We start from the raw sequence: 17,365 nt of genomic DNA on the forward strand, positions 1-17,365 counted from the left end.
TTATTAATCCACCACCACCCATCCTCCTTCCAGATTAAAAAATAATGGCAAAAAAGCACCCCACAAAACCAAGCCCCAGAACTTCACCACATTTACAGGTGGAAGCTCAGTGGGGCCCATCCTGCCCTTTGCCACCCCTCCCAAGACAGAGCTGGTGCCCCACGGACTGCACCATCCACACCCCTGCTCGCAGGGCTGTTAAAAGCAGCCGGTGCCTGAACCACCTTGGACTGGACAGGAGAAGGAGCTGTGGGACACGCACCAGACTGCCTCCAGGAATGGAAATGCCTGGCAGTTCTACCACTGCACAGAGCTGGGAAGACAGCCCAGCTACAGAGAAAGCATCCCCCACAGCCAGCACCATACACGACAGGAGGGAAGAGCCAGAGTACTCACTTGATCTTCAGGCTGGCAAGCATCGTCTTGTCAATCCTGGGGAGAAAGCAGAGGAGCAGGTTACTGTGGTGCAAGGGGGTCTGGGCTGTCCCTCCTCCCCACCCAGGTACCAGGGCTGCTGGCAACCCCAGCCCCAGCATCTCCTTTGGAGGGGTCATCAGTCTGCCTCACACTACAATCCCCACAGAAAGACAGAAGCTTACCATTTTTAAGCTAAAGTGAAGCCCAGTGGTAAATAAAATAACCTCCTTCCCCCCTCCAAGTTATGCCCTGCTGGTGACCAGTGGAGAGCTGTTGCCTCCTTATGCAAAACACCAAAGGTGAACTGAGCACCAGGGGAGGACATTTCCCCGTGTCTCAGCTCTATCCAAAACACTGCTCCCACCTCCACAAAACACATGTTTAGAGTCCACAGACCCATCACAGATCCACCACGCCAGGAAGACCCCAAACTCCTTTTCAGCCTTAAGAGAAGCCAAGTCCAATGAGGAAGGAATAAGGATACAGCCAAGGGCAGGATTTTCACACCTGGACCACTGCTGCCTCAATTCCCAAGCTCAGGCTCATCCCTGCTTGGGCACCAGCTGCTGGCTTGCTCTTTGCTTATCTCCTTCACCCACCCTCAGCCCCATGCCAGCATCCACAGCAAGAGCCCTGAACGCAGAGGGGTGGAACACAGCAGCCGCATCACTCCCAGTCCTTGCCAGCTCACGAGGGGTTGGGATGCCCAACGAGTTCATTTATTGATCTGGCACCCTTAATAAGCACCTATCTGCACAGAATCACTGTGGTTAAAGCCATCTTCACCTTAATTAATGCAAATCACAGGCATGCCTCGACATGCAAAGCGATGTCTTTTGGCAGTCATGGTGAATGCTCTGCTTGTTATCTGCTTCATGGAATGAACTCCACAGCTCTTAAAGGGGAAAAAACAAAACTCCAAACCTCAAACACCCCCAAACTCCACTTGTTTTACACCTCAGACACAGAGGATTCAGCCTCTCTACTGCCAGCCTGGACTCTTCCATCACTGGGAGGCTGCATTCATGGGGATGGATCCCTGGCACACCAGATCCCAAACACACCATTAAGAACTATGTATGGAGTGACCTTGCTTCCCAAGGGTAGGGTCAAACTCAACCCATCCTGTCTGCAGACACCAGGACCTCCATGAAGCCTTTCTCCTGGGCCAACAATCAAGCTCACAACCTCCCACAAGCCACGGGTTCCTCATTCCAGGCATGTTCCCGACTACCAGCTCTTGGGCTCTGCTCTCAGAACTACTGCTTCTAAAAACAGACCTGGGACACCTGCTGATGTCACTTAATACTTAACGAGCCCATCTGCAGGGCTCCTTGATCATGACATCAGGTTGAACACTGGCTGCTGCCACACTCGGTGGCCAGGGCAGGACCTGTGTGGGAGCGAGAAGCTGCAGCGAACGGCTCCATAAAGAGCCATGGGAGAGAGAAAAGGTAGCCACACAAAAGCAGCAGAGAAGAAAGGAGCCCTCTGCTCAGCTTGGGAAACCGCAGCTGCGCCGCGGCTGAGTCACGGGAGCCGCTTGGCCAGGCCCTGCCCTGCGTCCCCTCCCGGGGTGTGGTGATGTGAAACACTCCAGGGCTCTGCACCGCCCGCAGCGTGCATCCCACAGCCAAGAGTGGAAGGCACCAAGAGTGGCCATCCACAGGGCCAGGACACCCCTGGGCACTCGCTGGTGGCAGATGCAGCCATCAAACCCCAGCCAGGGGCTGGAAATAGCGACTGTGGCCACAGCGAGAAGCAGCAGGGTGTGCCTGGACCCCGCCACGGTGCCCACAGGAAGGGTGTGCCCACACCCACCCAGGCGGCTGTGAGATGCTGCAGATGCAGGTACAAGGCTGTGGCAGGTCCCTTCCTTTCTCATAAACACCCAGGGATGCATTTTCCCAGCTGCAGAGTGCTCTCTGCATGATGCATGACCGCAAGGGGTGTCTTCCCCAGGGACCCCACTACCACGAACTCCCCTTGGGATCTCCATACTGGAACACAGAGAACAGGGCTCCCCTACGGACCTCCTCATCTGCTCTCCTCACTCTGCAGACGTGGATATTCAAAGGGAAGGCTGTGTCCTGCATCCCCCCAGCCGCGATTGCAACGGCATCACAGCCCCCAGCAGCCCGCAAACCGCATTTTCCTGCGTGGCTCCCCAGCTCCTGGTTATCTTCCCCCTGCACCTTTGCCAGAGCACAGCAGGAAAACAACCAAGCGCAGCCCAGATGGCCTTAAATGCTCCTGCGAAGGGGTAACTGACAGCTGTGGCTCCAGCGCACGGGGAGCCCAACAGCAGCAGCCCCCAGAAGGTGCCTGCTGTGCCACTGCTCCCGAGAACCGCAATTTCTCCCTGCCCCCCTTCGCCAAGCGTGCTGGAGCACAAGTTTATCATCGAGTGCTTCCTTCCCCTTTTATGTGAGGAACAAAGAGGTCCCCGCTGAGAAAAAGCCCTTGGCTTCAGCAAGGTGCACGCTGAAACCCCAGGAGATTTGCCCAAACCTCAACAACTTCTCTGCCCTCCCACAACCGCCTCTGTTACTCAGCGCTTCCCCCGGCAGGTTTCAAGCAGCTCCAAACAGCTCCAAGACTACCAGCACAAAGCCAGTCCCAAAGCCCCCAGGGCTGCCAGCTCCAGGCACAATAACACAGGGAAGGGAAAGCAAAGCAACCCCTCTGGCCTCGGTGCCAAACAGCCAAAATCGGTACAAAACTGTCAACTTGACCACCAGTCCTCACACTCAGACAGCACAGACTTGGAATGGGCAAAGAATGGCATAAAGAGAGGGAAGAACTATGCCCTTTTCTCCAAATGTTTCCCTATAGCTCAGCACATCTCAGGTGCAAACGGCTCCATGGAACCAGAGCTGCAAGCAGCAGCTGAGAATAACTTAGAGAGGAACCAGGAACCTGCCACGAACCAGGTGGGACCTCACCGTGCATGCTGCAAGGTGCCAGAGGTGGCTGCAAGCATCACTACTCAGGCAGAAGAGGAGCAGGCAGCAGGTCCTCAGCAGCAAGAGGAATGAGCGGGGGAGAGCCACAGGATACTCTTGCACGCAAAGTGGCCACGGGACCCCCATTACAAGACCACTGGCACCCACGGGATTCACGAGGGGCTTTGCTGGGACACAGCAGCTCAAAGGGCACATCCCCACAGGCAAGAGAGGAGAAAGTCCTTCCCAGCTCCCACGTGATGTGGTTGGCATGGGGCAGCAGGAAGGGCTCTGCCACAGGGCAGAGGGCACTATGCCACAGCACCGCCGTGCTTCCTCCTCCGAAGCTGCGGAGGGAAGAAAAGCTCCCGGTAGCAGAGCGAGGTAGAAAGGAAAGGCACCCACCAGCCGTAGCCGCCGAAGGAGACGCTGCGCTTCCTCTGGAACATGGTGGCAGGTCGGTGCTGCCGGGACACTCCGGCCATGGGCGGCACGGCGATGGGCCCAGCAGCGCCCGCAGGTCAGGGCTGGCAGCAGCCGTACGCCAGAGCTGGCAGCGGAGGGCCGCGGCGGGCGCTTCGTGCCAGCGCGCTCAGCGCTGTGCCCGGGCAGGGGGACCCCAGCACCTCCCGGTCAGCCGCCCCCAGGCAGAAGGCTGCACAGGCGCACACAACCACCAGAAAAAGTCATTTCCTCTTCGGTTTGGGTTTTTTTTTGTGTGTGTGGCCCCAGGCTTTTCACAACCTCACGCTGCAAACGTCGTATTTCTCCTAACGGCTGGGACTGCGGGCAGCACGGGTACCAGGGCTGAGCCACGGGCACGGAATCGCCCACCAGCGTCGTGCCACGGGGCTGTCCCTACCCCGCCATCGGTGCTGGTGCAGAGGTCTGCTTTTGGCACCCGAGATGGCAGGGCTGTGCTCGCTGCACCCTCTGAGGGGATTGTCCCACAGAACCCTCAGTGCATTCCAAGAGACACCTCACTAAAAGCATCAGAGCTCAAACAAGCAAGCATCCTGCCCCTTCATCCCGCAGCAAACACATCCCTGGTGGGGCATCTCCCACCCAGCCCCTGCACAGCTGCGGCACTCAGGGGTTTCCCTCCTCTGGTTCCTCGCAGCCCCACAGCACTTTAGGGTGGGTCTGCAGCCTGGCCACCACCAAAGCCCCTTGGACTTCCACAGCCAGGCGCCAGAAATCCCATTTCCATGGAAATGCTGACCTCTAGCCGGTACCAGCTTCCATCAAGCACAAAGCCCCAAGGGCACAGGCTATCACCCCCTGCCACTGGGCACCACAAGGCAAAGCCGAATCCACGGGGAGGCTGGGCATGGTGCCTGCCCCACACCAGCTACCCTGGCCTCCCACCCCCCATCTTCCCACACCAGCCACCAGTGTCCAGCTGTGCCCACGCAGGCCTGGGCTGCAACAGTGGTCACCACCCGTGGTCAAAGTGAAGAGGAAGGGTGGAAGCCCTCAAGCTACCTGAGCACTCACCTCCTGCTGTGGGCATGAGCCGAAATCGCTCCTGCAGCACACCAAGAGCACCCCCTGGACTCAGCACCACCAGGCACTGCCCAGCTCCTGTGGCTCCTGGGGACTCGAGGCAGCTCTCAGCCCAGCACTTGGCACTTGCAGGAATCAGACTCTCATCCAAGCACCCAAACGCTTTAAACTGAGGCATTTGGACTCTGTCTGATGTGTGAACGACGCCGGGGAGGGGCGGGATAGGGAGTTGGAGAGAGAAATCACTCAACTCCAGGGAAGAAGCTTGGATTGAAATCCAGCTATTTCAACTCCTACTTTTCTGCCCACAGTCATCTCTCCTTAAAGGCATGAAATGATAGAAATACTTTGCATTTTAGAGCTCTTAAGGACATTATTTTAAAAAACCACCAAACCTCCCAAGCATGCTGCAGGCTTGAAAGCCACAATTCAGGTGCCATGAAACATTTGGAGCAGACATTTGCTGGGAGCTCATTCGTGTCCTGCGTGCTCCACGGTACAGCTCTGCATCAGCAGCAGGGTGACGTTATCCTCTGCCTCATCTTCCCCCAGGTCACGTCTTTCTCACGCTGGAACCAGTTGATTTCTGCCCAGCTCCACTCCGCTGCTTGCAATTTAGTTGCCTAAGAAGAGGAGCAGTGAGCCCCCCAGCATGGCTGAGCTCTCAGAGCAGCACCCACTGCTGCAGCTCCAGCCTGGCAGGCAGCAGCAGCCACGGGGAGATCAGTCGATAGCTGGCACCACCCCAGGGCCGGGCCAGGCAGCCCAGGCCAGCAGCCAGCTCTCCACTGGAGCGCTCACTCTGGCCGCGCTGCAAGCGCCAGGTTCTGCTCTGCTGCTCCAGGCCTGCTGTGAACTCGCTGCTGGAGGCAGCAGGAGCACAGAGGGGGACAGGGAGGGAGACAGGCAGGGCCAGGCTCCCCTCTCATGGGACCTCTCAACAGACAGATCAGAATTACTCTGGCAGGTCCTTGCTACACCTCATGGAGATTCATGGACCTCCCTGGGATTTCAGAGCCTAGGAGGGCAGGACCTGGATGCAGCTACAGAGACACTGTCTCCATTTCTCACTGCCCAGGAGGGGCAGGAGGCAGCCCTTACATGAAACCAACCTCCCCCTGCACCAGCAGGACCAGCACCCAAGGTGCTCACAGCCACTGGGAACAGAAGCAGATCTCCCCCAGCTCCCCAACCCCACAAGTCCAGCAGCTCCCCCAAGCCTTGTCAGCCACCACAGACACAGATTACAGAGGTCAAAAATACACCAAGGATCCAGCTCCCTGGAGACCACCAGCCTCCCTCTGCTCCAGGGCACCACATCAGTGTCTGCCCAGCACCACCTCACAGCCAGAAATAATTTGTCTCTGATGACATTTCTCACTCCCCCCCTCAACCCCGAGGTATTTCACAGTTGGGCTCAAAACTGAGAGGGAATAAAAACCCAACAAACCTCCTGCTTCAGAGCAGGCACAGCCACAATACAGAAACAAAGGCCTGGGGGAGGATGTATCTTTGGCACCATCTGCACCAGCCAAAATTAATGTTGCCAGGGCTCCTTGCCAGAACTGGGAGCTCATCAGCCTGACCCACCCCTGACTGTGCTCCTCACTCCGGTAAGCAGCCCCAGACCCACTGGTGACACAGAGCTGGAGCAGAGACCCACGTTAACAGCTAACAAAACCCAACTGCCCTGGAGCAGCAGGCACTTGCAGTTCCTTGGGGCAGCCCAGGCGAGAGGTGCCCAGCTCCAACATACCCCCCAGCCAGGCACAACCAACAGAGGACAGGGCAACAACAGCACACTGCCAGCCCCAGGCCATCAGTGCCTAACGAGCACAAACTCTGCCATTGTTTACCAAAGGAAAAGGCTAATTCTGCTCGGCCCCTGCTCGGCTCTGCCATCACCTCACAGGAAACCACAGGGCTCCTGGCATGGCAGCTGACACTGCAGCCACCAAACCCGGGATGCTGGAGGGTCTGTGCAGCACAGCACCAGCTGATGCAGAAGAAGGAAGGGTCCAAAGGCACATTCCTCCCAGCCAGCTGAAGCTGCCAGCCTAGCCCACTGTAAACACATCAGCTGCAGGATGGCTTAAGCCAGGCCACCAATCCCAGCACACAGGCACAATTCAGCCCCCAGTAGCATGGGGAACCAGTGTCAGTGGCACACACTGCTCCAGTCTTAAGGGCTGCTCCAGGCTCCAGCCACTTGGGAAGACACAGAAAGGCAACCTGCTCACAGAGGGCTCCAGCATGAGCCCCTGGCACAGACGGCACTGCCCCAGTGATAAGCAGTGAGCAGAGGCAGGGGAGAGGGCTTCAGTGGGTAGCCAGCAGTCAGAGCCCACACTGCAGAGCAGAATCATGCTGAGGAAGAGCAGAGTAATTCTTTCCTTTGTTATTGGGGCTAAGAGAGACTGATTACATCATTAGTGCTTTAATATTGCATGTGGCGAGCTGAGGGCATTCATCTTTCTATTATGATTGTGAAGAAGGCTGTGGGCACCCAGAAATATCAGATCTGGTCCTGGCAGGAAGAACAAGCTGTGCATAGCATCAGCCCCAACGTATAAAGCAAAGGAAAACGGTGTCTGAATTAACTCTGACTCAGTGCATGGAATATTCTTCACAGCATTTTCTCCCCTTTCTGGTGCTGTCTGAACTAAAACAAAGTGAGGAGCTCGGTGCCTTACACAGCAGCTTCCCAGCTTGCTCTGAAGGGTAGCTCTTTACTGCTCAAGATCAACAGGTCTGCAGCACCCAGCTCCCTCAGCCCCAGCTGTGGGCCTGGGGAAGGGGAATGCTGTCATCTGAGCAATGAGCTGCAGCAGAAAGACAGGAAAGCCAAGGAGACCTTCTAGAATCCTCCTTCAGTCTTAAGGCTGCTCACTGCAGGGGTCTCCGTGTCCACCTCCTCCCAACAGCCTGATTTGTATAGCTTTGCTCCTCGGGGATGGATGGGCTACAGAGCTGAGCCACACAGCTGCTTATCTACAGCTCCTTAAACTCATTAGGGAGGGCTTGATACATCTTTAACTGGATCAGGCTGCAGAACAGAGCAAGAACTGCAAACATCTCCCCAGCAGTGAAGAGCTCATTCCCAGCAAAATGCTCAGCTGACCAGGGAAAAAAAAAAAGTTCAGAATATGAACAACCTTCTTAAGGTAGGTTCCTGCTCCTGGGGCCCATAACTTGGGGAGCAGAGAACAGGGAGAAAAAGTGCTCTGAACATGCCCAAGAAGGGCAGGCTGTGCCCATCCTGGGCACTGAGGTTTTATGCAGCAGAGAAGTGGTGGGCTGGAGCCCCCTGCACAAACTCACATCCACCACTTCTCCTGGAAGGAGACAGCAGCCCCAGTGACCCTGCAGCTAAGATCTCTGATTCCTGCAAGGTTTCCAAGGGAGCCCCAGGGCCCATGGATTCCAGCCCTGCACAGGCTGCAGTCCCTGCTCTGGAGATGCTGCAGGCATGCAGCACCCATGTTTCAGACTCAGACATGCAGCCACACACACAATTCACACCTGTCCCGAGGATCCAGCACCAAGATTTGTCTGTGCTGTGGCACAAACAAGGCTGCCTTGCTGAGGATGCTCTAGAGGCAGCCTGGTCCCAGGCAAGAGTGAGAGCAGGCAGGCAGGCAGCTGGCCATGCCCAGTGCCAGGTCCCTGAGCACCGTCACTATGGCTACCTGCACATCCATCGTGCATCTCGCACCATGGTGCCCTATTCCTGCAGCTCAGAGGAGCAGGAGCTCACTGCCTGTTTGCCTGGGCATTGCAGGGGCTGGTGGAGGGAGGATGTTGGGTAAAACCCTACCAAACCCCATTCCTGCAGGCACTGGCATGCAGCCAGAGCAAGAGAGCTGGGGAGCATTTGGCCCAGTTCACACAACAGACACAGATTGGGGGGGGGGGGGGGGGGGGGGGGGGGGGGGGGGGGGGGGGGGGGGGGGGGACAGGGACGTGACTGCAGCCTGCACAGAAATTGTGGCAAGGCAGAAAAAGATCTGCTTAAACTGAAACCCAGAGCTGGTCCAGCATGGGGGTGGCAGGAAAGCACTGGCACGAGAGAGCCCTGAACATGCTGTGGCTGGAAATGAGGAGCTTTGCAATCTTAATACAAACAGTCTCTGGAACTGTTTCCTAATAATAGAAGTAAAAGAGGGGGGTGGGGGGGGCGGGGGGAACAGGACAACTAAGTGATGCTCAGCACAAAGAGCTTACAGGACCCGGTGACTACAGCAGCAGGGCTGGGTGAATCCTCCTGTGGCACCCCCACACTGCCCCAACTCCCCAGCCTTCCAGCAGCAGGTGGGTGAACAGCAACTGCTGCAGCCAAGACGTGCTGGCATGGGATTAGCTTTAGGCAGGCATCGGGGCTCAGATTCAAGGCTAAACTTGTACGTGGCTCCATCTAAACACTTGCAGACAAGACACACAGGATTTGGGCTCGGGCTTTGCAAAGCCCTGCTACATCTTGCCAAGATCACCTGTAGTTTTCCACCATTTTGGATGGCTTTACAGGAACTGGGCTAGATTCAAACCAGAACAAAAAAAAATCCCAGCTCTTTCTGGTTTGGCATCCAACTTGAAGGCAGATGTTAGCTCTATCTACCCCCATGAAACTGGGAAGAGGTCTGGGGAGAAGGAGCTGTTTTTAGCTCCTGGAAAAAATGTCTCTGCCTACTGTTGCTGCTGAAGTCCTGTTCCTGTTTCCACAGCAGCCGCTCACAACAAGCAGAGTCTGACTCTGTGCACAACAGGCAACAGCAGCAGAGGAGCTCTGCAAACAGCCCCTGGGACCCTGCTGCCATATGGATACACTTAGGGATGAAGAGAGAGGAAGGAAGATAAAACAAGCATAAGGAAAGGGGGGGAAAAAAAAGGGGGGGTGGGGGGAAGCAGGTTTGCTGCTCTGGCTATGGTGAGCTGCCCTTGGGGGGAATTAGCAACAGAAGGAGGATGAGAGATCTGTTAGACCTGGGGTGTGCTGGCTGGGATCCCCCTGCTTGCTGGTTCTGAACTGAGACTCCCTGGCCCTTCTCCAACCCCAGTAAATCCTGCTTGGGGATAGATAGCACATCCCTTGTGCTGCTAAAACAAGCGCTCTAAAATAAACAGGGGAGTGCACAGAGGAGGAGGAAATAAGGCAGCACCTGGCAGAGTGCAGCTCAGGTCCTGCGCCCTCCGGGGGTGCGGGTGATACATTCCCGGCTCCGTGGGCTCACGCTGGGTCACACTAGAGAAGGGTGAAGAGGAATTTTCTGCTCTGCCCAGCCTGGTGAGCAGACATCACACTGCTTCTCGGGCAGATAGGCTGCGATCTCACTCACAGAGGGGTTCACCCCAGTAAACAGAGTGCCGGGAACAATCTCTGTGCCCTGGTTCTGTCAAACGTAGAAATCTGGGACTGCCCAGCACAGGAGGTGCCTTGCCAGGGCAGGACCGTGACCCCACAACCCCAATGCCACGACACCCCCCCCCGCCCCAGCCACGGGAGCAGGGCGAGGGGCAGAGCTGGGGAAGTTGCCTCCTTGAATTTTCATTATTTACCACAAGCTTTGGCCTCCACCACACCAGAATCTGCGAGGCACAGACCCCACATCCCTGTCCCCGAGCCCCCCGCCTCCCCCACGAAGCTTCCACGTCCCTGTCCCCGAACCTCTCATCCCCAAAGCCCCCACTGCGTATTCACACACAAGCAGAGAAGCCGAGAAGTGCCAAGCGTTCCAACAATAGCTCCCGGTTCCCCGGCACGTTTGCATCCGGAGAGCCCCGGCAGGGTGAAAAAGGACGGACAGGGGCTTGCATCTCTGCTGCCGAAGCCTCCCCCCGCAGCACCCCACGCCACGCAAACCCCGCCGCACATCGCGACCGCAGCCGGGCTCGGGCAGTCCGCAAGCCCCTTACCTCGCTCTCCTCGCTGCGCTCTGCGGACCCAGCCCAGCAGCTTCCGCACCCGCGGAGGAGCCTGCGCCCGCCGCTGCGCACCCGCGGAGCTCCGCGACCCGCGGCGGGGACAAGCTGGCAGCCCCGACCGCGGCAGCGCCGAGATGAAGGCTGCTGGGGGGCTGCCGGCAGACCGAGCCGCCTCCTGCACCTTGCCTGCCTTGCCCTGCCTACACCTCTGCCCGCCCAGCCCTGCCCTGCCTGCACCTTGCCTGCTCTGCCTGCCCCCCCTACGCATCACCCTGCAGAGGGAGAGCAGCACTGCTCGGGTGAAGTGTGCCAGCAAACTGGAAACTGGGTCTGGGTTCCCTTATGGGGCTGAAGGAAAGAACATGAGATACACCACAGGGACCTGGGAAGCATCACCAGAGCCATATCCACCAGTGAAAGGTGAAGATCCTGCCCATAAAACCTGCCTGGGACCTTTAGAGGGAAGGAGGTGGCTTGGGAACAAATAAGTAGAAAATCAGAGTCGTTTTGGCTGGAAAAAGACCAGTCACCAAGTCCAACCATTCACCCAGCAGTGCCAGGGCACCACTAAACCATGTCTCTCAGCACCACAGCTGCAAGGCTTTGAAACTCCTCCAGGGATGAGGACTTCACCACTGCCCTGGACAGCCTGGCCAAGGGCTTGGCAACCCTTTGGGGAGAAAAATCGTTCCTCAAGTCCAACAAAGCCTCCCCAGTGCATCTTGAGGCCATTTTCTTTTGTCCTGTTTTTTGTTTCTTGGGAGAGGAGACCAACCCCAACTTGGCTCCAACCCCCTTTCAGGGAGTTGGACAGAGCCAGGAGGTCTCCTCTCAGGCTCCTTTGCTCCAGGCTGAGCAACCTCAGCACCCTCAGCTGCTCCTCATAACAGGCTTTGGTCTTATGTGTGAGCCCTTTCCCCTGTTACAACTGAATTCAAAGACAGCTACAACCTGGACTAGATGAAAGAAGAGCTTCCAGGGCCAGACTCTAGAGCCAGTGAAAGGTAAGGCCCAATCCCCACTCCCACCATCATGCCCATCCTTTTTAACTCATGGGGCAACCACCTTGTGTGGCACAAGGGGACCAAAAGCCACACAACAACAAACACCCATGGTCTCTTGCACCAGGTTTGCTATGTGTTGCAAACAGCAGTGGGCACCGCACTGTCCCCAGTAGCAGGGCCCAGCTGCTCCAAACCCTCCTGAGCCCTAGGAGAGGCTCATCTCATAGCAGCTCAGCCAGCAGCAGCATCTGCAGTCTCCAGGCAGGACACTGTGTGTGGGACCAGAGCAAACCCAGCATGGCTACGGGAAGAGCTGTGGGAAGCAGGACCCAAGCTCTCATCCTTCTAGAAAGTGCTGCTCAGGTGAGCCTAGCAAGTACACTCATGTCTGTAACTAATGAAAATATCCAAACACCCTGTGAGGTCACCCCCCAGCAGGTCAACCAGCCTCTTGCTCAGCTCTGTCACTACCATCACACCAAGGGAAAGCAGCAAGTGCAAAACAGAGAGAGCGATCCAATTAGTGTGACAGATACATAATGTGACAGCCTGAAATGCCACCAAGCACCCCGGCATCAGCCTGTCACCCAGGGCACTAAGACACCAACATCCTCAAGCTGAAGCCTCCACAGTGATATGCCACAACCAAAACAAGCATCAATGCGGGATGTGGGCACTGCTGTCTGCTGGCCGTGCCCTGGCCATGCTGAGCCAGGAGGCTGCAGGGCACCTCACTGCTGCCAGTGACAAACAAGAGGCTTAAAGATGATACCAGGTCCCCAGCGCAGCTTCCTCCTTGCTCCTGTCCTGTGCAGAGCTGCTGAAGCAAATGGCATGGTTTAGTGGGCACGGTGGCTTTGGGCTGGTGGTTGGACTCAATCTTAAGAGGCCTTTCCCACCCTTAATGATTCCATGGTTCTACAACTGACCCTGAGTAGGGCCAGCAGTTCTACTCCCTGAGCCAGCAGCTCCCCTGGCTAAAGTCAGAGCCAGGCAATCCCAGGACTTGCTGAGCTGGACTTTGCCTTTGGGCTGACCCAGGGCCCCACTTTCAACCCAGGTAAAGGTTTCAGCCCTGTAAGAGGGATGCAGGCACCATCAGGCCACAGATGCCCCACAGACTCTACCAGACTTTTCCAGGTAACTTCTTAGCCCCCTGGGAAATCAAACGAATCCAGCAGAATTAACCCCTGTGGGATTGGCATTAATTATGAATGCCATTAACACATGTTGGAGTTTCACATGCTCATGATGTGTGTGCATCGGGGGAGGAGATGAATGCAGCCTCTGATAGCAATCTGCAAAGACTGAAGTCAGTAACCAGCAGAGTCATCCCAGCTTTTGGAAAGCCTCTCCACTGGCAGGTGGAGGAATTGATGTCTTGGGAAGCAACTGGCCATGACACACACCATGGCTCCTGCCAAGGGAACTGGGACACCTCCCTCCTGCTCCAGGAAATCTCCTCAAGGTATGGATGTCCTCCCCACCCAACACAGGGACTCCGCAGCATCATCCCCTCCCCAAGACCCCTCACCCTGTGGGGACCCTCTGAGAGAGGCCCTTCTCCCTACAAGGCATCATTGTAGGCACCTCTCCCTCCCTTCCTGCCCTGAGCCTGGGATGTGCAACTCCAGCAGATAAACACTTCAAAGCTTCAAGGGCTCTCACATCAAAACTGCTGCTGAAATAAAGAGGAAAAAGCTTTTATCCATGCAGCCACGTGGGGCCTCACCGTGCCTCAGTGCACTTAGCAGGCAAGGGACAGACACTGCACCGTGTGAGCCGTGATGCCCACAAGACCTTTATGTTAACAGAGTTTTGTCACCAAAGCCTGGGATCTGAACTGACAGCAACACACCAGCCTCAGCAGGAGAGACACAGTTTGTGCCCAGGATACTGTGCCCAGGGCATGGCTCCCACACCCACTCCCAGAGAGCTGCTAAGCAGAGAGCTTAGGCACCAAATGAAGTCATGGTGTCAGAAGAAATACTCTCCAGAGGTCCCTCGAGGCCAGGAGATAGATGTGCCCTCCCTGGCTCACAGTTTAAGTACATCTCAGGTGTGCCACATGCCTAAAGCAGGTCCTCGCAAGGTTGTGTGCTTGACTGAAAGCACGGGGGGGTTTAAAAGTGAAAGTCTGGGGAGGCAGCCAATAACTTGTCCTTTCTGCTGCTCTACACCAGAGGGCTGCTACTACGACGCTGGCAACACCCAGCTGCAACCCCTGCATCTTGGACCTTCACTTCAAAGTGAAACCTAAGATGCTCAGATGTTTATAAGGCTCCAGAGACAGGCTGAGACTCAGGAGACCCACATCAAAGCCACGAGGTTTGTGACAGGGTATGCTGCCGACAGCACGGGCAGGGGACGTGCCAGTGCTCCGCATGGCCCCCAGCCCTGCACCCATCGCCCTCCTCACCTGCTGGGTGAGCCCAAGTCCGCCCGGCTGACGATGCGGTGCTGGTGGGGCGAGTACAGCCACTGGAACGCCGTCAGCGTCCTCTCCTCGATGCGGAACCGTCCCTCTCGCACGTACCTAAAAATAACAGCAGCGAAGACTGAAATATTTATTAGCACAGGAGTGTGCAGAGGGAGCTGCGGGAGCGACTGCCTCAGCAGCGCTGCGCGTCCAGCATCGCTAGCGGCGTGCTCCTCGGCTGGAGCAGCCGGATGACGTTACAGCCCCGTCCATGTGCACCTCTGCGACGTCCCCGTCCCTCCCCGGTCAGCAGCAGACACTCCCACTGCACATGACCAGCGCTGGAACAGGGTGTCCCTTCCAGTGCATCCCCCAGAGGAGGGACAGTAACTCCCCAGACACCCTTGCTGGCCGCTAGAGCAGCGCTGCCCCTCACCCTGGGCACAGCCCGCTCGCCTCCATCAGTTCCCACCTGGTCTCTCCCCACCAGCAGCCCAGTGCCCTGCCACTGGCTCCAGGAGGAGGCTGATGCCTTCCTAACACCGTTCCAAATGTCGGACCAGGTGTTGAGGCTTACTAAACAATACTCAGGTGGTCAATTGATGGCAATCACTCGGGTTGGAGAAGAAAGTTCCCCATTGCACAAGCAAAACGCTGGCAGCTGCAGCTGTCCCTCTCCTAGAGCACAGTCCTGCTGCCTGCACCATCCCACCAGCAGCTGCACTTCACACTCCCTGCTCTGAACATGAAATTTCATCAGCAAGTGATTAATTATTCAAAGTCCCTGTAGTCCTGGTTGGACACACACACAGCTGCTCAGCCACAACCCTCAGCCAGGGCTGGGCTGCACTTGGGGTCCCTTTCCCTGCCCGTGGGTGCTCCAGGTAGTACCTTCCCAACATTAACTGCAGGACTCTAACCAGGACCTGCTTCTCTCAGCAAAATAAGTGTAAAAAGCTCTTTGAGCCTCCTTGGAACAGAGTGACCTGATAATTTTCCTGGTAAAAGCAACCAAGCACAGTACAGTCCCAAAGCTCCCCTGCAGCTCCTGCTCAATGAGAGCACTGCACAAAGCAGAGGCAGGTGAGTCAGAAGGGCTTCTGGGGAGGAGAATGGAGGTGAAGGCGCAGGGACAGAGCTTCCCAGCCAAGACACAGTGAAGAAGTTTGGGTCTAAGTATGAGCAGAACAGTGTCTCAGGCCGCTAAGGAAAGGGGGAATTAAACTAACAAAGAAAGAAAATCCAACTTCACAAGCTTAGAGCAGTCCTCAGCTGCTCCCCCGTGTTTGCAGGGATCCCATTCCAACCCGGGAACCCCAGCATCCAGGCTGGCTCTGCTCCCCCGCGGAGAGTCCTGGGCCCGCTCCCAGCTCTGACATCAGCAGCCCCGCGCCGCAGCCGGAGTCACCCCAGTCAGAGCCTGGCATGGCCACAGCGCCCTGCTCAAAAGTCACAAGCTCTGGACGTCACTAACTGCACAATTGCAAACGACAACACAGAGAGCTTGTTCCCAATGCCGTCCCGGGCACCGCAATGGCCCCGGCCCCAGGGCAGTGAAGAGGGCTCCCAGCCGAAGCTGGAGGCAGGCTCGGCACTCTCCACCCCACGATGCCAGCCAAGGTGTCCCCCAAGAGCACCCTGGCCAGGCTGCTGCTACACTCCCATTCTCCCGGTGCGGGGCTGGGACATCTCCCCGCAGCAGGATCCGGCTTTGGGACTCGACTCTTGCATCTCAACGAGACCCCAAACGCCGGGGGTAGCCCCCGAAGCAGCCGCTCCTCCCTTCCCCCGCGCCCCGCCTGGAGCAGCCACCCTGCTAGGACACTCCCCAGATCCCCACACCCAGGACCACATTGCGGCCATCGGAGTGCCCCGCAGAGCCCGAGGGTGCGGGGTTGGTTCGCCTCACTGGCCCCCCAGATCCGCCCGCCCGACATTCCCCTCTTCCCCAGCCTCAGCAGCAGAGCTCCCCTCAGGGCTGGGACCACGCCCGCCCCACCGCCCCCTCCCCAGACGGGAACCTCCCTTGCAAACTTACCCACCAGTGCCGCCTGCTGGGGTTCCCCCTCCCCTACCCTGCCGGGACCCCCAGCCCAGAACCGGACCCCCTCCACTCACCAGCGCACCAGCTCCCAGCGCCGCTCCCCCGCCGCCTTGCCCGAGGCCATGCTGGTCCCGGGGCCGGTGGCGCGGCCGGCGGGGGCCGAGGGGGTCCCGCAGGGGCAGGGGGTGGGGGGGGAGTTCCCCCTAGCACACCCTCCGACCTGCCACAGAGTTGGGCAGCGCCCGAGCCCCGGCTCCGTTCCCCGGGGGGCTGGGGCGGCTGCGCCGGTCCGGGCTCGCTCCCGCCTCCTCCGGCACCCGGGGAGGGCTCGAGGCGCGGGGGGGGGGGGGAGGGGCAGGCGGGAAACCTGGCCCGGCGCGCGGGGGGCACAGCCCCGTGCCCGCTTACGTAAAGCCTTATGCAATGCCCGCTCCCCCCCCGGGCACGCCGGAGGAAGCAGGGGTGCAGCCTGAGGGGTGCGGGGGAACGCTGAACACGCCGGAGCCCCCCGGCTCCAGCCGCGGCGGCTGAAGGGGAAGCTCCGACGGGCTGGTTCCTCCAGAGTCTGCTCGGGCTTTTTCTCTTCCGCCCCCGGAATGCTCAGAGCAAATCTGGGCAGCACCACGAAGTCCCTCAGGAACAGCTAGCAGGGGAAATAAGCGCAGAAGCAGGGTCCTGCCAGCTACACGCACATGCACCCCACCAAGCCTAGCCCCCCCGGTCACCCTGTTCCACCTGCAGAGAGCTGCACAACCACACCAGTGCAGGCTGGGGAGCTGGAGCCCCACCTTGAACCCAATTCTGCTCCTGTTCCTTGCTCACCCTTGAGAGCAAACAAACACCCAACAAAACTTGCCTGTGTGGTGGCCAGGAGAAAATTCTGCTGTAGATTCAGAGCTGACATCAGCCCAGGCTGGGGCTCCTCTGCCAAACCCCCAGGAGCTGGAAGGTGCATTCCATTTATGGATGGTCCATAGCGCCCAGGAAACAAACTCAGAGCACATAAACGCTATTTCAAGGGGCTTCAGACCACACTAAAAGCTGTTTCTCAGAAGTGATCTTCTGACCCTAGACCCCAGCTTTTAGAGAGCTCAGTTTCACAGCTCATCAA

The 17,365-nt window shown here is 57.7% G+C and overlaps 1 protein-coding gene across 9 annotated transcripts in view; it reads right to left on the reverse strand.

Moving 5' to 3' along the window:
• The window catches only part of RAP1GAP2 (RAP1 GTPase activating protein 2), a 74,567-nt gene extending 57,248 nt beyond the window's left edge, over positions 1-17,319 (reverse strand). For 2 of the 9 annotated variants that reach the window (XM_064166069.1, XM_064166068.1), the window contains exons 1-3: positions 16,329-16,494; positions 14,211-14,327; positions 397-432 (exon numbers count right to left, since the gene is read on the reverse strand). In XM_064166069.1, the coding sequence (XP_064022139.1) occupies positions 397-432; positions 14,211-14,327; positions 16,329-16,378 (203 nt within the window). In that variant the 5' untranslated portion in view covers positions 16,379-16,494. Of the gene's footprint in view, positions 1-396; positions 433-4,859; positions 4,972-10,778; positions 10,974-14,210; positions 14,328-16,328; positions 16,496-17,110 lie in introns of those variants that run through there. The other 7 variants (XM_064166074.1, XM_064166072.1, XM_064166073.1 and 4 more) reach the window with 7 other exon arrangements.
• Positions 17,320-17,365: the final 46 nt, after the last annotated feature.

The sequence above is a fragment of the Pogoniulus pusillus genome, chromosome 27, assembly GCF_015220805.1.
Source record: "Pogoniulus pusillus isolate bPogPus1 chromosome 27, bPogPus1.pri, whole genome shotgun sequence".
NCBI classification, from domain to species: Eukaryota; Metazoa; Chordata; class Aves; order Piciformes; family Lybiidae; genus Pogoniulus; species Pogoniulus pusillus.